Source organism: Xyrauchen texanus, chromosome 8 (assembly GCF_025860055.1).
Source record: "Xyrauchen texanus isolate HMW12.3.18 chromosome 8, RBS_HiC_50CHRs, whole genome shotgun sequence".
Taxonomy (NCBI): Eukaryota; Metazoa; Chordata; class Actinopteri; order Cypriniformes; family Catostomidae; genus Xyrauchen; species Xyrauchen texanus.
Window position 1 is genome coordinate 28,124,202 of NC_068283.1, and position 23,516 is coordinate 28,147,717.

General features: G+C 43.2%; 1 protein-coding gene across 1 annotated transcript; it reads right to left on the reverse strand.

Moving 5' to 3' along the window:
• LOC127647361 (ras-related C3 botulinum toxin substrate 2) lies at positions 1–23,386 on the reverse strand. Its single transcript, XM_052131552.1, has 7 exons — positions 23,231–23,386; positions 7,974–8,045; positions 7,734–7,851; positions 6,997–7,059; positions 1,852–2,011; positions 980–1,119; positions 1–699 (listed from the first exon to the last, which is right to left on the reverse strand). The coding sequence occupies exons 1-6, from the start codon at positions 23,263–23,265 to the stop codon at positions 989–991; spliced, it is 579 nt and encodes a 192-aa protein (XP_051987512.1). The 5' UTR covers positions 23,266–23,386; the 3' UTR covers positions 1–699; positions 980–988.
• Positions 23,387–23,516: the final 130 nt, after the last annotated feature.

A 23,516-nucleotide genomic window follows, 5' to 3' on the forward strand; every position in this document is an offset into this window, starting at 1 on the left:
AACAGAGTTGTAGTTTATTTTTGCCATACATGTGAATGTGATTCATAGGTCCAAAAAATACCTCTTAGTTTAACAAGTACTTGTGCTTTTTTTTGTCTAGAAAAAAACATCACTTGTATATATTTTATTCTGGCTTAAGAATGGAGAGCAAAAAAACAGGTTCTCACCCAAGACCACAATAAATAATTGTGTTCCTATAAAACATTCCAACTACATCACATCCATCACAATATCACACAATACATCAGTTCCAATATAATGATGAAATATTTTCTTGTTCTTTACACTTTAAAATTCAGATGAAAAAGTTATAATTTACTCACCCTCATGCTCCAAACCACTCTGACTTTCTGTGGAACACAAACGGAGATGATAGGCAGAATGACAGCCTCAGTCACAATTCACTTTCAGTGCACTTTTGGAAAGGTCACTTAAGCTGTCATTCTGATATCCTTTTGTGTTACACTGAAGAAAGAAATAAAATCATATGGGTTTGGAACAACATGCAGGTGAATAAATAGTTACAATATTATTATTTCAGTGGCATCAATGTGGTGGATCCAAGAGCTGTATTTGGCTAAAAAGAAAGGAGAAGGCAGCTGTTCTGCAAAAGTTCTGCCAATTATTTGTTTTTATTCCTTGTTGGGTTTTTGGAGAAAACCAGTGGATTTCTTAAGTACCTCTTTTACAGCAAATAATCTGCAGATAGAGAGAACAAAGGATCAGTGGTTGTTCTGCTTTTTGCATACCGTACCATTCTTTTAAAAGAAACAGCCTTTGACATGAATCAGAATTATGGTCTTTAACTTGCACCTGAAAATGCAATTGTAAGTCACAACAATTGCACAGAAGCAACAGAACAAAAGCCTTTCACAGTAATTGAGGCAGCATCTGAAATGTTATGCTTGCACTTCTCCCCACTGTCTGTCTTACTGTATCAAGAGAAAAATTTAGAAACAACATGCAGACACTAATGTACCATGTATACTTAGAGCAGCATGCAGCCCTTCTTCTTGACCTTGGTGGGTTGTGGGCAGAGCACAGCACGGATGGCCTCATCAAACACTGTTTTTAGACCCCTCTGAGTGAGAGCAGAACACTCCAGGTATTTTACTGCATCTGGATTCACACAAGCACACACAGTACATAACCATGTTTATTCTTGGAAGAACAAATTAAAACAAACAAGCAATAGCACCTCCTCTCAAAAGTAATATTGCACTCATTATACGTAATTAAAGCATTCATATATCTATAAAAGATATAGCTTACATGCTGTACTGTATCTTGAGTTGTTATCAGGCATACTAAAGCATTTCTGATACATTAACACATATCTAAGTGGGATACTTAGCACCAGATGTCTGGGTGTAGAAGGTGTGCACAAATCTGTCATATCTGAGCATGTAGGAGGACTAGCCCATGTGTTCTCCCAAATGCTTGTAAAAATCACACTGAGAGCAAATTGCATTTAGCATCTAAATCTGTAGCCTGATATGTAATGCGTTGTAATTTAGTGTATTCCGAGACTACCTGTTGATTACATGTTATAAAGAAACAGTACAAGAAACAGTGTTTTGATTTGTCTCGCATCTTAAGCCTTACTTCTCTAATGATAATTCTCACTTTTCTCTGAACAGATCTGCTGTAGGATCTTTGTGTCAACTATAAAGCATGATCCTTAATCAGTGAAGGATTATATTTTTTGTGTTATTGTCAGATGTAGCTTAATCAGTGAAGGATTATATTTGTTGTTTTTGATATTTTATCTTATTATCAGATGTATGTACAGTATCTCAAATATTGTCATCAAAAAATATATATAGTTGAATTCCACCTATGCCAGCTCACCTATTTCTTTGGCCAATGCAAGACCCTGTGGATAAGTGATTGGTGCCAGTTTTTTCTCCTTCAGCTTTTCAATGGTCTCTTTTTCATCTCTCAGATCGAGCTTGGTGCCGACCAAAATTATCGGAGTGGAAGGGCAATGGTGCCTCACCTCTGGGTACCACTAGAGGGAGCAGATAAATAAAGGTTTAATTCTCTCTTACACATAACTATTAATTTCCAGTCCATCTGGTGACTGTTTTGCCTCTGTTGTATCCTGATGGTGCTTTGCACAATACATTTACTTGACAGTATGTATGCAGGAATTATAAAGAATATTAAAGTGCTCATGCAAAAGGTAATGTGGGATAACTTTTTGCCATATTGTACGCACCTAACGAGATAATGTGATTGTGATGAGAAGGAGGGCGTATCAGAATCAGAATCAGAATCAGCTGATTGGTGGGAGAGCAAGATAAAGGGGCAGCATGAGACGCAGGTTCGGAGAGAGAGAGGGACACATGCGGCCGCACTACACATTTGTTTATGTTGGTTTAAATTTACCATTGAAGTTTATTTTTACTGTTCAGTCGGATCCCGCCTCATCCTTGCCCGTCCTTATACTGTTTCAGTGACGTATTGAAATATTGAGTCTGAGGAAGAGAAAATAATTTTTTATTTCAACTGACATGAAGAGTGCTACAACAAAAAAAAGGATTTTTTTTGTTCATACTTTTTCGTTCGATATATTAAGTTATGAGTAGCAAGTCAAAAAGAAACTAATTAATAAAACATGCCCTCAAATCAGTTGTTTTTACAAAGGTTTTAAGTCCTTGTTTCGTTCGACTTTACATCTGCCACATCTGGATGTGCCAAAGCCTTTTAATAAAGTTTTTTTTTTCTAAAATCAATTTGACTGAATCAGTAGTTGCTCAGTTATGAACAATGTCAATGGCATTTCAGAAAGTGTGTAAAGTATTTGAAAAATGCTGATGAAAAAAGCTTGTTTGCTCATTGCAGAGCAGCTACGAGAGATGCTTTATGAAAACTTATGGTGTACAAGGACAGCTGCATTTCCAAGGCCTGCCTTCTGAATGTGATCTTTAATCTGACACTCACAAACACTACTGTTACCATACAGTCCATGCAGTCACATTATATCAAGCCTTGGGTGATCAATGGGCACAGCAATCTTTGTACTTCTAGAACATTTCTAAGCCCACAGTGTCCTTGCTATAACATTGTTTGAACAAATAGTGGTTAGCATTTATAAATTAAAAGATGAGTTCATCCAAAATGAAAATTAGAAAATTTGTTGTTCCAAACCTGTATGACTTTCTTCTGTATAACACAAAAGGAGGAGTTAGGCCGCACGTTACACCCAGCCTGGACCAGACGAGAGTGGTGCGGAGCAAATTACTCCCATTATAATCAATGATGCTGTCTACACTGGATGCGTCAGTTGCGTGGTGTTAGGGAATGACAGCCTCTGTCCCCCTTTCACTTTCATTGCATGGATGAACTTTTTTTAATTAAAAAAGCAGTGTCAGCACTCTTCAAAAGTTCTCCTCTTGTGTTCCACAGAAGAAAGAAAGTTGCATAGGTTTGAAATGACATGAGGGTGAGTAAATGATAAAATAATTGTAATTTTTTGGGGAATGTACATTTTCATAACTATAGATAACACTACTAAGATTAGATTAAAGAGAACACCAACACTGTACTGTGAGCTAAAGTGCACATGAAAGATCTTTTCAAGAGCACATTTAAAAGAGTGATAAACAAATATCTCCTTAGTTCCCTCAGGACAATACTATTACGTTCATGACTCAGGTTGTTGAGAACTTGTTATTCATCTGATCGACAGTAGCTAAGCTATTTGAGCTTTTGAATTAAACTAAAGGTATCTTTGCTTCCTCTCTTCAAGCATAATAATAAGAGGTGATAAAAATGGTGGCTTTCGATCGGAATCAGCATGTCTCCAGTGGCATTTATGGGCATTTATGATAGGCTGGTGGGTGGGGCGCAACACAGCTTCTCTGTAGCTCACTTTCTAATCCAGTCAAAGCAAACCATTATCGCTGCGCTCAATTTCAACACACTAACAGCCTGCACCAGTAATGAGAAAATATCTCTCTGCACTTAACTTCTCTGTGACAGGTGATTGCTTCCACAGTGTGGATGTGTTAGCATGGGCCATGTGACTTCCCACCGACTCCCCCACTTCATCTATGTGATTTTCTCTCCACTTTAAATAGATTTTAATTTGTCTCCTCAACCTCGAACAATCTATCAAGACTGCATTTGCATATGGCCAGTGTTACCATGGTAACTACTTGGAAATATACTGTAGAAAAAAGGAAAAGACAGAGAGGGTTGGAAAAGCTAAAAGAGTGGAAGAAGCTTCTGAAGATCTTTGATTGGTAGAGAAAGCAAAGACCATTAAGGAATGGCAGAGATGAGATTGCTATTGTTTGAACTTTATAAGAAATCAAAAGGCTGTTGGCTTGTTTATGCAAGCAGTAAGATTTTAAACAATGTAAATTGGAATGGATTAGGCCTTGAGTGTTTCTGGAACTTTTGATATCAAAAACAATTTGCTTTCCATTCCATCTCAGGCACCTTAAACATGCCGCAGGGACCTTGATTAGGTCTAGCATAATAACGACAACTTAGCAGAAAATAAATGCTTTCTCTTTGCTTATTTATTTTGGGCCTTTTTTCCTCATCTCCATTAATGAAAACAAATCTATGGCGGTAGAATTTTACAGAGTCATCTTTGTCTTTGTTGATTAAAATTCCTTTTATCAGTCTGAATCTCTTCGTTTTTATAATTTTTTTTTTTTTGTAATTTGTTTTTGTAATCTTGTGCTTTTATCAAAGCTGCAAACAAATGTTCAAAAATGGGGGAGGAGGGTCCAAATGTAAATTCTAAGAATCTGTCATTGAAAAACCTAGGTGGATTGATGATTCATCTGTATATGGGGAGCACATCTCCCTCAATATCTATGGTGGTTATGGCCCTGTCACAAATGCAAATTTTCATATCCAAGTTCATTTAGTTAAGTATTAAACAAACAATGCCCTTACTATACAGTTAGTCACAGTTGACATCAAAGTTAATCTTAAACTGATGGAGAACTAACATAGCAATAAAGATAATTTGGTATAATCATCCAATCTATAACAGTGCTGTATATACAAGCTTGTAAACATCTCTCTCCATTCAAAACATGGCTGCTGCTTTGTAATGTACATTGCAATACATTGTTAAAGATTGTGTATCATATAAGCTGCTTAAATTCCTACATCAGTGAGCCAAACTGTGCTTTAATGTAAACTTAATTCAGATCCAGACAAAGGGACTAAAAATGAAATGTTATTAATCTTGCTTACTGTCGTAACCTCCGTTCCCTGATGGAGGGAACGAGATGTTGTGTCAATGTAGTGACACTAGGGGTCTCTCTTGAGAGCCTTGGTTACCTCTTATCTTTGAGAAAAGGCCAATGAGAATTAGCAAACAGAATTTGCATGCCCTTCCCCTGGACATACGAGTATAAAAGGAGGGAAGCATGTGTCTGTTCAGACAGGTTTTGAGTTGAGGAGCCGAGAGTAAGGTCCTGGCCATTTCAGCGGCTTAGTACAGTGTTGTGGCAAGAGGGACACAACGTCTTGTTCTCTCCATCAGGGAACGGAGGTTACGTAAGTAACCGAGACGTTCCCATTCAGTCACTCACTCAACATTGTGTCGATGTAGTGACACTAGGGGTCCCTATCTAAAAACACCACTGAATGTATTACGTGGACTGCTGATCCAGGTGCAAGCAAGCTGCTGCATGCGGAAATAGCAGGTGCATCAGACTGCACGTAACCTTCCCCAACGCCCCAAGAGATGTTATATAGTTCCCCACATCATGGAAGGTGTTATTTTCCAATCATTCTTTCAGGGGGAAAAGACCCTGTGGAGACCACATCCTACACAACAGGGGAGGTTAACATGTGGCAAATAGGTCACATTGGCTTATCAGCCACACATGGAAGTGGCGCGGTGGTAGGTCCTGCCTCGATGGGGAGGAGCTTTGCAAACACAGCGACCGGGGGTCAGAGAGAGCTCTGCCCAAGGGAGACATGGGTCCACCAACAGGGGAATAATCAGAACCTGTGGAGCACCTATTCCAGCGCAGGCAAGTCAGTGCCTGCGGTGGATCTGTCTGCGAAATTCCTCTGCTGAGTTCGGAGCCAGAGGACTAGGGAGGAAGGACACCCAGGGTCTGTGACTTGTGGGCTCAACTGTGGGAGTAGAGTCCACGTCTTCACTTGAGGGGAGGGGAAAGGCGCTGTGCGCAAGCAATACGCCCGGCCAGCTGTTCTCACCGTATTACCGAATTCTACGTTTTCGGACCTGTCAAAACATGGGACGAGACCTTTTGGGATCACTCTTGAAAATACTGTCTGTTGGGGTGAAATGGAAGCAGATTAAACATGATAACTGTAGCAGGACACTAAGTGATGTATCTTTTAGATGCCTACAGTTGCATTTGAAGGAGAACAGGTCACAGTCAGCTTAGCTGCTTGCACTCTTATGATATTGAGTGTAAGATGGATAAAAAACTAAATAGACTAATAGACTTTTTATTGAATTAACTTAGTGGCTGGCTTGAAAAAACATGCAGGTAAAGACAATGGTATATTTAATAAACGCTTCCTGAGCCAAATCACTGTCTCTTTCAAAATGGCTAAATGCCAGTAATGGAACTCAGCCTTCAATTTGTGTTTGTCTGAATAATTACAAGGCCAAAAATTTTAATAGTGACTGACGTTGAAACCATGTCCCTTTTATGACCATCTGTTGGATGTGAATCTTAAATTTGCATCAGTAAATCAAATCAACTTTGTAATTTCGGTAAAGATGCATAGTGGCATCTAGTGTCCAGTGCAATGCAAAATAAGTGTTAAATATAATAATAGGGAAATTAGAAGTGGGGGGTAAATTTTTTAAGTACATTGATTAGGGTCTATGTAAAGGTGTATATCTATGTGTGAAAGTTGTATGTATGCATGGAATGGTGGCAGGTTGTTATGCGTGTGTGAATATAATTGCTTGTACTTGGAATGTACATGTATTTGTATTAAATAAAATTCCAGACCAAACTATTTTTAAGGACTAACCTTGGCTCTGACATTTTCAAATGATGCTGGGCTCACCAGGGAGAAACAGATGAGAAACACATCCTGCAAAATATAATGTATAAATTTAAGAATTGGTCATTGAACAATCTTTATGGATCGACCACTATTTTGAACACAGGGAATATGTGCAATTTAAAGGAATGTTTCGATTTCAATACATTACAAGTTAAGCTCAATCGACAGCATTTGTGGTATAATGTTGACTTGTCCCACTTTTATATAAAATAAAGGGCAAAAATCACAGTTACAGAAATGCACTGACAATGGAAGTGAAAGGGGCTAATCCAGGAACCCTAAAATGCACACTGTTTCAGAATTAGGGCCACAAGACATAATCATGTATCATGCAAGATGTACTGTACATGTTAGCATGATTTAAGTGTTATATCTTCTCTGTTCTACATTATTTTAGTGTGATTAAATCGCTTATATGTTTTATAAGGTGATAAGTTTAGTAAGCGATTTTATCACACAACAATCATGTGCCAATGCGCTTTTTAAAGTTTATGGACTGGCCCCATTCACTTTCATTGTAGGTGCCTTACTGTAACTGCATTTCTTGCTTTTTTATATTTTAAAATAAATGAGGGACCAGTCAAAAACATTTTTTGAAGTAACGAACAATGCTACAAATGCTGATGAATGAACTTAACTTGTACTAAACCCCGAACATTCCTTTAATGTCTATGATGCCTATGGCCCATGTGAGAGTGTACCGTTTGAGGGTAGGACAGTGGCCGCAATCTGTCATAGTCTTCCTGTCCAGCTGTATCCCAGAGGCCCAAGTTGACTGGTTTGCTGTCCACCATTACATTTGCCGAGTAGTTATCAAACCTGAAATGGGAAAAATACACAACCCACACATTCACTCAATCTTTTGCCATCAGTGTCAGGTTCATGAACAACATAATGTAAAAATACATGTTAAACTCCTCTTTCTCTGTTGCAGTACTCACACTGTGGGAATGTACTCTCCAGGGAAGGCATTGGTTGTGTAGCTGATGAGAAGACAAGTTTTTCCCACAGCTCTGAAATGTAGGAATTTAGTCATATTTCAGGTTAAATACACTATATGCTGCTAAAATACTTTCAAAATGTGTAACCATCCTCCAACAACAGGTCAACAGGTGTACTGTACTTTCCATTGTGAATCCACCCATTTGTTTTCAAATACAAAGAACACTCTTGTGGTTTACATGGCCCTATTTCAAGAACTAAGGATTGTACTCTGAATGTTTAAATACTAGCCACATACAGCAATGTCATACATGAAAGGAGAGAAAGCCTTTCTGTACCCACTTTTTGTCAATTGCTTTGCATTGTTAAGAGCTGAACAAAGTGATGCATATTTACTCCTGTTAATCACAGTTTGTGTATACATACATATATATATATATATATATATATATATATATATATATATATATATATATATATGTAAATAAAAGTATATAAGTACAGATTTAATATCCTCTAGTATTAAGGCAACAAGAGAAGTTAATTGGTGTACCCTCAGGGCAAAATAATTTGTATGTACTCAGGCCTGATTTCACGCAATTAGAGTTAAAAACTTACTGTCACAGTCAGTGCATTCAATCTAAAACACCATAAACAGCCAGATCATTTGACAACAGATAGAGTTACGTTATATACAATGCTTTGACAGCACACAGTAGAATTATAACAACTCAAAACAGTTGTGCTTGCCTTGCATATATAGTCTCAACAATGGAGAATGACATTCAGTATGAAAACAGGTCACTTGATAAGCAGCAAACACATGTACACAGGTCGAAAGGCATGTAGGAAAGAAAAATTCCAACAGAATGTATGTTGCTGCATGCAGGCGGCGAGAGTAAGGAATGCTGGGATTCAGGAGCCTGTGGCTACATCTCCATTGCTTTGAACTGGAGCTACAGAACTCAAGGGCAAGGCCAAAAATACACACCTAAGGCAACACATGTTCAGTCACATCAGAACAATCATCTATCTTCATTACACTCCAGTTCTTTCTGTTATTGTCTCTTTTTTCTTCTCTCTCTAATATGCTTTCACATATACACTCACCTAAAGGATTATTAGGAACACCATACTAATACTGTGTTTGACCCCCTTTCGCCTTCAGAACTGCCTTAATTCTACATGGCATTGATTCAACAAGGTGCTGAAAGCATTCTTTAGAAATGTTGGCACATATTGATAGGATAACATCTTGCAGTTGATGGAGATTTGTGGGATGCACATCCAGGGCACGAAGCTCCCGTTCCACCACATCCCAAACATGCTCTATTGGGTTGAGATCTGGTGACTGTGGGGGCTATTTTAGTACAGTGAACTCATTGTCATGTTCAAGAAACCAATTTGAAATGATTCGAGCTTTGTGACATGGTGCCTTATCCTGCTGGAAGTAGCCATCAGAGGATGGGTACATGGTAGGGATGGGCGATATGGCCTAAAAAATTTATCACGATAATTTCAGGGATTTATTGCGATAACGATACAAATGACGATAAATTATTTTCTTCTGTAAAATATCAGATTATGTTATGTTGAAGTTGTGTTTCAGTGACTGTGCTGAAAAACATCACACAACAACAATTACACAATAATAATAATTCAAATAAATTACAAGTTTAAAATGTAAACACAGATTCTTTATTTATTTATACTCTCATGGTGGAAAAATAGTGCAAAGCAAACAGCAAAAGTAACAATCACCAACCATGTCTTCAGTTGTGTTTCAAAATTACAACTGCAAATAAATCCTGATAAAGTAAAGAAGTTCAGAGTGAAACACACTCTTAGAATGTAAATATAATTTCTATAATTTCTTAACCCTAGGTCCACTTGTAGTTTTCGCCTCCGTTGCCTCGCGTATCTTCAGACATTCGTCATACTCTGGTTTGTGTTTCAGATGGTGGAACAAATAGGACGTGTTTCCACTCTTTGTAACCACCGTTTTTCTACAAACTTTGCATATTACGGTAGTTTGCGCCTCATCTGATTTTCTGTAACCAAACCAGTTCCAAATTGTGGAGGTAGCTCCTCGCTTAACAACAAGCTCCTCCTCAGCCTCACGTCCGCCTTCTGCCATGCTTGTTTTCACTCCGCACAGAGAATGTCCGCACCTGAACAGTGAATCGCGCGCGCGCACAAAACTACGTCATCAACTAGACTTATCGTTATTATCGTGAGGAGACACATTTTTATCGTGAGGAGAATTTTCAGCGATATATCGCAAACGATAAGATATCGCCCATCCCTAGTACATGGTGGCCATAAAGGGACGGACATGGTCAGAAACAATGCTCAGGTAGGCCGTGGCATTTAAACGATGCCCAATTGGCACTAAGGGGCCTAAAGTGTGCCAAGAAAACATCCCCCACACCATTACACCACCACCACCAGCCCGCACAGTGGTAACAAGGCATGATGGATCCATGTTCTCATTCTGTTTACGCCAAATTCTGTCTCTACCATCTGAATGTCTCAACAGAAATTAAGACTCATCAGACCAGGCAGCATTTTTCCAGTCTTAAACTGTCCAATTTTGGTGAGCTCTTGCAAATTGTAGCCTCTTTTTCCTATTTGTAGTGGAGATGAGTGGTACCCGGTGGGGTCTTCTGCTGTTGTAGCCCATCCGCCTCAAGGTTGTGCATGTTGTGGCTTCACAAATGCTTTGCTGCATACCTCGGTTGTAACGAGTGGTTATTTCAGGCAAAGTTGCTCTTCTATCAGCTTGAACCATTCTCCTCTGACCTCTAGCATCAACAAGGCATTTTCGCCCACAGGACTGCCGCATACTGGATGTTTTTCCCTTTTCACACCATTCTTTGTAAACCCTAGAAATGGTTGTGCGTGAAAATCCCAGTAACTGAGCAGATTGTGAAATACTCAGACCGGCCCGTCTGGCACCAACAACCATGCCACGCTCAAAATTGCTTAAATCACCTTTCTTTCCCATTCTGACATTCAGTTTGGAGTTCAGGAGATTGTCTTGACCAGGACCACACCCCTAAATGCATTGAAGCAACTGCCATGTGATTGGTTGATTAGATAATTGCATTAATGAGAAATTGAACAGGTGTTCCTAATAATCCTTTAGGTGAGTGTATATCGATACTGAAAAGACACATACGAACACACACAGCAACAAACACACGCTACTCTGGGACTTAGGTTTGTATGCACTTGATTCAGAGCTGGGCTCTGGAGTCCCATGTAGAGAAAAAGAGGCTTTACATTGTACACCATGATTCAACAACAAAAACCCTTGGATGGTTCCAGCCATTTAAATATAGTGAGTTTCAAAGAATGTCCAGATAACATTTCAGTAATATATTATGACAAGCCACCTGAGATTGCGAAATCGTAAGATATCGTACGACTTGGCTTGAACAAAAAGTAGGGGTATAACGGTTCTCGGTAAAATTAACCGTTTAGTTCGCCGCCCATGATTCGGGAAGCATTGACACCGCAGACGGTTCACCTCACATTTAATGACACATCTGGAACACAAGTTTTGGTCAAGAAAACAAAGTGTCAATCCTCTGCTAATGCCCTGAATTGATCTGTAAATGGATATGCGCCACCTGTAGTTCATCAACTTGATGACATCACTGTTTTACAAGCATTGTGTGTAGTAGAAAATGGCAAGTGGAGAATACGAAACACTGATAGAGAAGCCCCTTGCTAGAGAAGCTCATTTATGGTAACATTTTTTCCCCTTCTGTCGCTCTCTCCACGTTGTGTCAGAGAAGCGACACTAGGGGTCTCTCTTGAGTGCCGATATTCACCTCTGAACTATGAAAAAAGGCCAATGAGAGTTGGCAACCAGTATTTGCATGTCCCGCCCCCGGACATACGGGTATTTAAGCGGCGCAAATACGGGAGTTCATTCAGAAAATTTCTTCGGAGCCGATGGTCGTGTCTGCAACTGCTGCATACTACACATCGAGTTCCTGTCATCCCTCTGCTGCATAACTGTTGGATTCCATGGCGCACAACAGCGGCTTTCTCCTGTTTGCACGGCTGTGCATTCCTGCCCCTGGGCGCATCGACAGTGCAGATTTAAAAACTCTCACGATTTTTTTCCCTAAAAGAGTGATTTTATTTAAAAGAGTAATTTCCTCTAAAAAAGCAAAACACAGCGGCGTTGAACGTCCTTTTATGGACGCGTCTTTATAAAGATGCCCTTCCGCCCCTGTGTTGTTTCTGGATGCGGTAGAGTGCTCTCTGCTTCCGACGGCCACAGGCGCTGTCTCGTGTGTCTGGGTAGCGATCACACCGAGGCTGCATTTGTGGATGGAGAACATGACCATGACAACGTTGCGGTCGCGGCTTGCTTACAACCGTAAGCAAGCCACTCCAGCCGCCCGCCGTATTGCTCCTTCCCACGGGATTGAGGACGATGCGGCTGGCGATGGAGGCGATTTGGGGATGGCTGCGGGTGCAGCTCCGCCGGGTACGCCCCCTCGGACCACCCGCGCCCCAGCACGCTCGTTGATTCCCGTCCGTGCTCGAGGTGGCGGCGACTCGCCTCACAGCCAGTCAGCCGACCCTCTTGCGATGGAAGCCGATGAGCTCGCCACGACATCGGAGGGCGCGGCATCTGATGCAGAGGACTCCCCTGGGCTGCCACCTTCGGGCTTGCACGCCCAGGCTGAGGCTGATGCACAGATGTCCGACATGCTTTCCCGGGCAGCCAACAGCGTGGGCTTGGATTGGAACCCTCCATCCTCCCCACAGCCATCACGGCTGGATGACTGGTTCCTCACAGCCTCGCCCCCCCGGTTCCGTTTTTCCCGGAAGTGCATGACGAGCTGACGTCTTCGTGGAGAGCACCCCTCTCCACTCGTCACACCGCCACAGGCTCGTCCACCCTCGCCACACTCGACGGCGGAGCGCGCCACGGGTACGCGGCGATTCCCCATGTGGATAGGGCGGTTGCGAGCCATCTATGCCCCGGTACCCCTACCACCTGGCGAGGTCGCCCAGTACTCCCTTCCCGGACCTGTAGAGCAACCTCCTCGCTGACAGCGAAGGCCTACAGCGCCACCGGACGCGCCGCTTCCGCCCTGCATGCCATGGCTCTCCTGCAGGTCCACCAAGCCAAGGCACTTCGCAACATGCACAGGGGTGGCCCTGATCCCGACACGCTGCAGGAACTGCGCTCAGCGACCAACCTCGCCCTGAGAGCGACGAAGGTCACAGCGCAAGCGCTCGGGCAGGCGATGGCCACGCTAGTGGTCCAGGAACGTCAACTGTGGCTGAACATGGTCGAGATGCGTGAAGCCGACAAGACTCGCTTCCTCAACGCCCCTGTCTCCCAGTTCGGCCTCTTCGGCCACACCATCGAGGACTTTTCCCAGCAGTTCTCCATGGTAAAGAATCAGACGGAGGCCATCTCTCATATCATGCCTCGCCGCAAGCCACGGCCCATGCCCCGTCTGCTCGCCGAGGGCGTCCTCCCGCGGCCAGAAGACAAGCTCCTGCTCCACCTCAACCCGGGCCCAGCTCTCAGCCCCAGCGTCGAGCAAACCGCGGGAAGCGCATGCCCCCTGTCTCACGGACCCCCTCGAGGACCTGGAAGGCTCCCAGGCGCTCCTGAGACAACGCACCCAGAGTCCAAGAAGTTAGCTCCTGAGGTGGTAAGACCGCTCCGTCCCCCGGTGGAGGGCCGGGAGGAGAATCCTTTGTTTTTTCATTTGCCGCACCCCTTAACGGGGGCTGCGGTACCCCACGACTGTCCCCTGGCCGGCCGGTTCAGACGAGTCCAGAGGACGCCAGCATCAGACCTCCTCCTCAGTCACGAACCCGCCCCCTGCTGGGTAAGTGCTTTGAGTTTATTCTCAGCACCAGAGCCTCGGGACGCCACGTTGCCTCCCGACGCCACATTACCTGTTCCGCACCGCTGCGAAGCCCCGCCGGGTACGTCCAAAAAACCCGTCCCTTTGGTGCCCCTAGCACGGAGTTTAGAGGCGTGGCTTTCACTGCCCAACCCGTCACGCTGGCTGCACCGGACCATTCGACTCGGTTACGCAATTCAGTTTGCCAGGTCTCTGCCCCCCTTCGTGGGCGTACATTTTTCCGCAACATGCCCATTCCCTGCACGAAGAAATCGCCTCCCTTCTATTAAAGGACGCGATAGAGCCTGTCCCTCCAACCGACACGAAGAAGGGTTTCTACAGCCCTTACTTTGTTGTACCCAAGAAAGGCGGCGGCTTAAGGCCGATCTTGGACCTGCGAGTTTTCAATCGGACCTTGTCCAAACTCCCGTTCAAAATGCTCACCCAGAAACAAATTCTATCTGGCGTCCGGCATCTAGATTGGTTCACAGCGGTAGACCTGAAGGACACGTATTTCCACGTCTCAATTTGCCCTCGACATCGACCCTTCCTACGGTACGCGTTCGACGGTCAGGCGTATCAGTACAAAGTCCTCCCCTTCGGCCTGTCTCTGTCCCCTCGCGTCTTCACGAAAGTCGCAGAGGCAGCTCTTGCCCCGCTCCGAGTAGCCGGCATACGCATACTCAATTACCTCGACGACTGGCTCATACTGGCTCACTCTCGAGAGTTACTATGCGCACACAGAGACAAGGTGCTCAGGCACCTCAGCCGTTTGGGGCTTCAGGTCAACTGGGAAAAGAGCAAGCTCTCCCCGGTCCAGAGCATCTCTTTTCTCGGTCTGGAGTTAGAAATGCCTTGCTTCCTTCAAGCCAGGCACCGTGGTCCCGCTAAAACGTTTCCAACAGCTCCTGGGGCATATGGCATCCTCTGCGGCGGCCGCACCGCTGGGGTTGATGCATATGAGACCACTTCAGCACTGGCTCCGGACTCGAGTCCCGAGACGAGCATGGCGCCACGGCACGCACAACGTAAAAGTTACCTCTGCCTGCCGCCAGACCTTCAAACCCTGGACAGACCTTTGCTTTCTAAGGGCTGGAGTACCCTTGCAGCAGGTGTCCCGACGTGTTCTGGTCACGACCGACGCCTCCAAATTGGGTTGGGGCCCAATTGCCCAGTCTGTCCAGCTGATTTGGGACCGGTTCGGCAAGGCCCAGGTAGACCTGTTTACCTCCCAAGAAACCTCCCACTGCCCGCTCTGGTATGCCCAGACAGAGGCTCCCCTCAGGGCAGATGCACTGGCACACAGCTGGCCCACGGGGCTGTGCAAGTACGCATTTCCCCCAGTGAGCCTTCTTGCACAGGTGCTATGCAAGGTCAGGGAGGACGAGGAGCAAGTCACTCTGGTAGCCCCCTACTGGCCTACCCGGACTTGGTTTTCGGACCTCACACTCCTCACGACAGCCCCTCCCTGGCGAATTCCCCTGAGGAAGGACCTTCTTTCTCAGGGATGGGGCACGCTCTGGCACCCGCACCCAGACCTCTGGAACCTCCACGTCTGGCCCCTGGACGGGATGCGGAAGATCTAGCCGGTCTACCATCTGCCGTCGTAGATATAATCAATCAAGCCAGAGCCCCTCTACCAGGCATCTTTACGCCCTAAAGTGGCGCTCTGTTCGCGGACTGGTGTTCTTCCCGAGCCGAAGACCCGCAGAAGTGCGCAGTTAGGTCAGTGCTCATGTTTCTTCAGGAGAGGCTGGAAAGGAGGCTGTCCCCCTCCACCCTCAAGGTGTATGTCGCCGCTATCGCGGCCCACCACAACACGGAGGACGGAAAGTCTCTTGGTAAGCACGACTTAATCGTCAGGTTCCTAAAAGGTGCCCGGAGGATAGCTCCCTCCCGGCCTAACCTGTTCCCCTCCTGGGATCTCTCGGTCGTCCTTACGGGACTCCAGAGACCCCCCTTCGAGCCGCTTGACTCAGTTGGACTCAGGGCCCTCTCTCTCTCAAGACCACCCTGCTGATCGTGCTCGCTTCCATCAAGAGGGTCGGGGACCTGCATGCGTTCTCTGTTAGCGACGCTTGCCTGGATTTTGGTCCGGCAGACACGTTCGTGATCCTAAGACCGCGACCGGGCTATGTGCCCAAGGTTCCTACCACACCCTTCAGGGATCAGGTAGTGAACCTGCAAGCGCTGCCCTTTCTCTGCTGTGTCCAGTACGTGCCTTACGTATCTACCTGGACCGCACACACAGAGCACTAGACGCTCTGAGCAGCTCTTCGTCTGCTTTGGGGGACAGCAGAAAGGGAATGCTGTCTCCAAGCAGAGACTCGCCCAGTGGGTTGTCGACGCCATTTCCCTGGCTTATCACACCCAGGCCGTGCCCCCCCTTTGCGGGTCCGAGCCCACTCCACCAGGAGTGTTGCGTCCTCATGGGCACTGCCCTAGCAGACACTTGTAGAGCAGCGGGCTGGGCAACTCCGAACACTTTTGCGAGATTCTACAATCTCCGAGTTGAGTCAGTATCATCCCGTGTTCTCTCAGGTACCGAGCCCGTAGAACTCGGTGGCATGCCCATGATCTGACCGGGTGAATCACTTGCATCTAGCGCCCTTCTCCCTAACCAGGGGAAACAGTGCGCCTTCATTCCCAGGAGATCTCAGGTTTGGGACACTGGTTGATTCCTCCCTAGCCCTCGTGGGTCACAGTTCAGCGGAGGAACTCGCCGACCCAAGCCACTGCGGGTACCGCAAGCTACCCTGCACTGGTATAGGTGCTCCACAGGTAAGGCCTCCTTCAGACTCCCCCTGTGTGTAACGCCACGGTTCTGTCCCCTCTGGCGAGAGGACTCCCGTGCTTCCCTTAGGCAGTCACGGCTGCCTCGGTTGCCGTGCTGTATGTTCCACCCTCTATAGGCTGGATCCACCACCGCACCGACTTTTCCACATAGGCCCTAAGTCAGGCCTCTGATGGTTTTGCCACTTAAACTTGCCTCCCCTCTCGGTTAGGCGTGGCCTCCGCAGGGTCTTCTCCGCCCTGAATAAGGGCTAAGACCCCCTTCCCTCAATGCGTGTAAGGGCCCCGGCCTAAGTTGCTCTATGCGAGAAACATAGAGAGAAAATAGGCCCGGCCAGGCTTGGCCCGTTCCCAGGTTGGCGGCCAGCACCTTGTTCCCCCCTCCAGGGTAACGATAAGGAATCCTGATGGCTTAAATGGGGCATTGGGGAAGGGTACGTGCAGCCTGATACAGTTGGTCGTCCTGCACGTAAGAATACCTGCTCGCTCCTGTATCAGCAGTTCACGTACACGGCTCAGCGCGTGGCGCTTTTATAAGTGGACCCCTAGTGTCGCTTCTCTGACACAACGTGGAGAGAGCGACAGAAGGGGAACGTCTAGGTTACTTATGTAACCTCCGTTCCCTGATGGAGGGAATGAGACGTTGTGTCTCCCCTGCCACGTCGCTGAGCCGAGCCACTGTTGTGGCTGGACCATTTCCGGCTCCTCAGAAAAATCCTGAATGAACTTCCGTATTTGCGCCGCTTAAATACCCGTATGTCCGGGGGCGGGACATGCAAATACTGGTTGTCAACTCTCATTGGCCTTTTTTCATAGTTTAGAGGTGAATATCGGCGCTCAAGAGAGACCCCTAGTGTCGCTTCTCTGACACAACGTCTCGTTCCCTCCATCAGGGAACGGAGGTTACATACGTAACCTAGACGATTTTTGCAGTCAATTACAACAGCGATGGTAAAAATAAATTTACCAACAGGCACTGTTTGCAGACATCGCTCGGCACGAGTGCTGTTTACTGGTAATACATGTCAATAATGCACGTGAGGGCTTATTTAAAATGCACACGCAAGTTCTTCCAGTTTCCTCACGTGGCTGTAATCTATCATGAGTGTCAATAATATACAGGTCCTTCTCAAAAAATTAGCATATTGTGATAAAGTTCATTATTTTCCATAATGTAATGATAAAAATTTTACTTTCATGTATTTTAGATTCATTGCACACCAACTGAAATATTTCAGGTCTTTTATTGTTTTAATACTGATGATTTTGGCATACAGCTCATGAAAACCCAAAATTCCTATCTCAAACAATTAGCATATCATGAAAAGGGTCTCTAAACGAGCTATTAACCTAATCATCTGAATCAACTAATTAACTCTAAACACCTGCAAAAGATTCCTGAGGCTTTTAAAAACTCCCAGCCTGTTTCATTACTCAAAACCGCAATCATGGGTAAGACTGCCGACCTGACTGCTGTACAGAAGGCCATCATTGACACCCTCAAGCAAGAGGGTAAGACACAGAAAGAAATTTCTGAACAAATAGGCTGTTCCCAGAGTGCTGTATCAAGGCACCTCAGTGGGAAGTCTGTGGGAAGGAAAAAGTGTGGCAAAAACGCTGCACAATGAGAAGAGGTGACCGGACCCTGAGGAAGATTGTGGAGAAGGACCGATTCCAGACCTTGGGGACCTGCGGAAGCAGTGGACTGAGTCTGGAGTAGAAACATCCAGAGCCACTGTGCACAGGCACCAGAAACAGCGGCAGAAGTGCCTGACCTGGGCTACAGAGAAGCAGCACTGGACTGTTGCTCAGTGGTCCAAAGTACTTTTTTCGGATGAAAGCAAATTTTGCATGTCATTCGGAAATCAAGGTGCCAGAGTCTGGAGGAAGACTGGGGAGAAGGAAATGCCAAAATGCCTGAAGTCCAGTGTCAAGTACCCACAGTCAGTGATGGTCTGGGGTGCCATGTCAGTTGCTGGTGTTGGTCCACTGTGTTTTATCAAGAGCAGGGTCAATGCAGCTAGCTATCAGGAGATTTTGGAGCACTTCATGCTTCCATCTGCTGAAAAGCTTTATGGAGATGAAGATTTCATGTTTCAGCACGACCTGGCACCTGCTCACAGTGCCAAAACCACTGGTAAATGGTTTACTAACCATGGTATTACTGTGCTCAATTGGCCTGCCAACTCTGCTGACCTGAACCCCATAGAGAATCTGTGGAATATTGTGAAGAGAAAGTTGAGAGACGCAAGACCCAACACTCTGGATGAGCTTAAGGCCGCTATCGAAGCATCCTGGGCCTCCATAACACCTCAGCAGTGCCACAGGCTGATTGCCTCCATGCCACGCCGCATTGAAGCAGTCATTTCTGCAAAAGGATTCCCGACCAAGTATTGAGTGCATAACTGAACATAGTTATTTGAAGGTTGACTTTTTTTGTATTAAAAACACTTCTTTTATTGGTCGGATGAAATATGCTAATTTTTTGAGATAGGAATTTTGGGTTTTCATGAGCTGTATGCCAAAATCATCAGTATTAAAACAATAAAAGACCTGAAATATTTCAGTTGGTGTGCAATGAATCTAAAATATATGAAAGTTTAATTTTTATCATTACATTATGGAAAATAATGAACTTTATCACAATATGCTAATTTTTTGAGAAGGACCTGTATATATATATATATATATATATTTTTTTTTTATATAAACAAAAGCAAATACTGAACCGTACCGAAACCATGACCCTTAAACCATGATACGAACCGAACCGTGAGAAATTCGAACCGTTACACCCCTAACAATTTTATTCTCATAGAGACAAACCAATCAACAAACAGAATTTGATATCGTTACAACAGACCTTATTCACAGTTAAGTGCCATATTTCATTTTTTACGTGAATGAAAATGAAGCTGTGAGGGATAGATTGCAGTCTCTTCAATGGCATGCACTTTTTATAGCTGTATACAGCTCCTAGATCACATTTAATTTTCCACAAATCACGTTTTTTTCTACTGAAATTTCTTGGAAAGATATGTATTTTTTTAATGTTTTGTCAAAAGAACAGTCCAACAAGCCATTGAAAAGACTGCAAGTCTATTACTCACAGCCTAATTTTCAAAAATTAAAGATGCCACTACTGTGAATAAGGCATAACATTTTAGCTAGCCTCCTATACAACACTTTATTATAAGAAAGGAAACATCTGTAAACAATGTGGTTCTCATTCCATTGTCACTCCAACTCATTCCATATTTATGCAATACAAATGACTGATGTATGTCAATATCCTGTAACACACTTCCCTCGTCTCAGTCCAAACCCTAGTGTTTTCTTTCTTTCATGGTACACACAAGTTATTTTCTTATTAAAATCATGGTTAAGTTTGGTTAAGGATTTAAAATGAGGTCAACTCGTACAATTTCGCCATCTAGTAGTATTATTATGACTTGTCATGAGACCACGTTGAAATAATGACAAATTAAAAAATTCTGTCAGAGAGTACAGCTTCAGTGGAAATCAAAAAATTATTTGGGCCAACATCTCTGAGCATACTTGACTAAATTTTAATCTACATAAATTCCAGTACACACTTGAGGCAGTGCGCTGAAGTCTTAATTGGAAAACCGTGGGAGATAACTGTTTCTGAGGTGCTTTCTGAAGCTCTTTGAAGTTGTGTTGTGAATCAGATACAGATAGATACAGAGGGAAAGATAGATGCAGAGAGAAAGAGAGCTCAGTACGGGGCCTGGCAGGAAGTAGGGCGGTGTCTGCAGGAAGAGAGACAGCGAGCCTCTTTTTGAAGTGTGTCTTTGAAAATGCTCCCCTGGTATTCTGTCAACCCAGAGAATTATTGCATTCTGGATTTTAAAACACTTTTTCAAACAGTGGGATCTTAATGTTGTCTATAGCGACAATAACGACTAAGCATAACTTGGACTACATCCTATGAAGTGCAGTAGTCTGCCTCCACTGACAAGCTGACAGAGAGGGTGAACTAATGCTTACGACAAGTGTATGTGAACTGTGAACCTGAACAGCAAGCATCTATAATTAATATGATGAAAGGTAAATTGTTATTATATAAGAAACTAGGCTACCTCAGAGTACTGTAAATAGATGAATAGGATGTTCACCTTAGGCGAATGAGGAACTTAAGCTAAGTTAGGTCACAGCATAAAAAATTGCACAAGATGAAGTAGCCCAGTTCAAAATGGAGAACTGAGCACAAGGTTTGAACAGGATATCCGCAGAGAGAAAGCAGCTAACCTCTCCCCTGCTGCCATTTGCACTACGAGATGTTCATCAGAATCAGAACAGAATAGCATAATCACATTATACCATTGAAGTCTTGGAGACAAATATAAATAGACCTAATTTATACATATATATACACAATAAGACATTAAACACTTCAAACATACAGTCTACACCCCTTATAATTATAGCATCATCATTCGAACCTGTTTCCAGACCTATATTTCATGTGCATCACCACTGCTTTTATTCAGTTTCTGCCACTGAATTATATAAAGCAGATTAAGTAGTGATGTCGCAGAATCCAAACATCATATACTGTATATTCCTATACAAATCCACCTGCTCCCTGTCTAAAAGCAGCTTCAGTCTCACATGTTTCAACATCAGAGACATCTCATTCCATGATCCATCTTGAATCATCACTGTCTCCGCGTCAGCACATGGTCTAGATACATCTAAATTATTTAGCCATGTTTATGGTTACAAACCTAAATGTTTACCAGATGAAAAGCACACACCACAGACTTGACATATCTAGGTCTAGATTTGATTTCATAGTATTAATTTTTAAAAACTCCCTTGAATAAATGAGAATTAGCTTCAATGGCATTGCTAGTCACCTTAAAAACACAATGATAATGCAGCTGCAATGTCTATAATTTGTACAGAGTTGGGGAGTAGTGGAATACATGTAACGGGATTATGTATTTAAAATACAAAATATAAGTAACTGTATTCCACTACAGTTACAATTTAAATAATTGATAATTAGAACACAGTTACATTCTAAATGTATTTTGATTACTGAAGAGATTACTTTTGCATTTTATTGTCATTTGTTTCATTTCATATTTAGTCCTTTTAGATTTATACATATAAATGATGCGATTCAAAGTGCATTTGAACAGCAGTGAAACACTTTCTTATGATGCATTACATTCATACGAGCAGACAGAGAATGTTTGATTGTCAGCTTTATGCTAAGTTTAAATGCTATTTCTAGCCATTTTATAGGCGCGTTACCAAGCACGATCATATTTGTTTATCAAGAAAATTCACGTTGGATCATAACTTCTTTTTTTTCTAGTAAGACCTTTGATATTAGGGCAAACATTTTATTCTTGATAATAATATTTTTATTGTTTTCCTGTAAAAATATGTAAAAATCATTAAAACAAGATCAATTTGATTTATCTTGTTTTAGAAACAACTGAATAAAATATTTTGTTTTTTCAGAGAATGTATTTTTAACGAGTTTTTATAGTCAAAATAACTGAAAAAATATACCAGTGCTGAAGAATTAATCCAAAGTATTTAGAATATGTTACTGACCTTGAGTAATCTAATGGAATATGTTACAAATTACATTTTACAGCATGTATTCTGTAATCTGTTGTGGAATACAATTCAAAAGTAACCCTCCCAACCCTGAATTTGTATGGCCTCATTCTTACAATGAAGGAACAGAAACTGGTTGTATTATAATGCATACTTCATGGAAGTCATGGTTGGTTCACTAGTAACAGCCCAAATGTTTACACCTTAATGAAGGGTCGCATTGTGTATGTGATGTGATTCAATAGCATTCTCATTATGCTCTTGCCACTTGATAACTTCCTCTACAGGAACATAGCCCATGTGCTACTGCAGTTTCCTTTTTTGATGAAAATCAGTTAGCATGTTATGCAGCATAACTTCCTGCAAACTCAGTGGAATGACAAAACTATCTGCAATGACAAGGTGTTCTGCCTTCTGTGTTTTTGTATTAACTTGACCATAACGCTGAATGACAAGCCCCAAAGGACCTTTGCGACCTACAATCTGACAGCCAAATAAATCTCATCTCACTACTGTATTTAAGTTTAAAGCACAATACCTGGACAACAGCATTTTTTTTTTATTTATTATTTCAATACTTTAAAACTCAGAGATAAAGAGAGATATCAGTTCTAAATGAAGTCTCACAATCAGTTTGTTCAGGCATGACCTTTTTTAAGGTTCAGCAGCTGAGTGTTAGACTATAAACTAATACAAAGTATATCACGTGACGTTATCATCAATATGAGGAAATTCAAACCAACCAACAGCTTTAGTACATGATAAGTACATTGCCAATTTGTCCTTGAAAAGTGCAACACATTTTATAAACCCAGATTAATTTACAGATTAGGTGTTTGATGTTAATAAACAACTAAACCAAACAACTTTTGTTTATATCTCGTGAATACTGTATTGTTTACATACAGTAAAATGTTTTAAGTAAAATAATGAAAACTGAAATAGCAAGTAAATCTACTTTATGCACTCACCCATCTCCAACCACCACACACTTGATAGCTTGCATTTTCAGAAACTTTTAAGCAATTTTTGCCGGCCACCACTGTAAAACAACTGTTAAGGAACTAAGTTGTAATACAGGAAACAGATTTGCTTCAGTCAGAGTCTCTCTCTCTCTCTCTCTCGCTCGCTCGCGCTCGCTCTCTCTCTCTCTCTCTCTCTCTCTCTCTCTCTCTCTCTCTCTCTCTCTCTCTCTCTCTCTCTCTCTCTCTCTCTCTGCGCACTCGCTCATGTGGCAGTGACAGTTTTGAACGTGTG

Coding starts and splice junctions, on each gene's coding strand:
- LOC127647361 (XM_052131552.1), bottom strand. CDS start 23,265: ATGCAAGCTATCAAGTGTGTGGTGGTTGGAGATGG. Junction 7,060..7,733: donor CACTGTCCTACCCTCAAACG/GTACACTCTCAC, acceptor TATATTTTGCAG/GATGTGTTTCTCATCTGTTT. Junction 1,120..1,851: donor TGCATTGGCCAAAGAAATAG/GTGAGCTGGCAT, acceptor GTGTGAATCCAG/ATGCAGTAAAATACCTGGAG.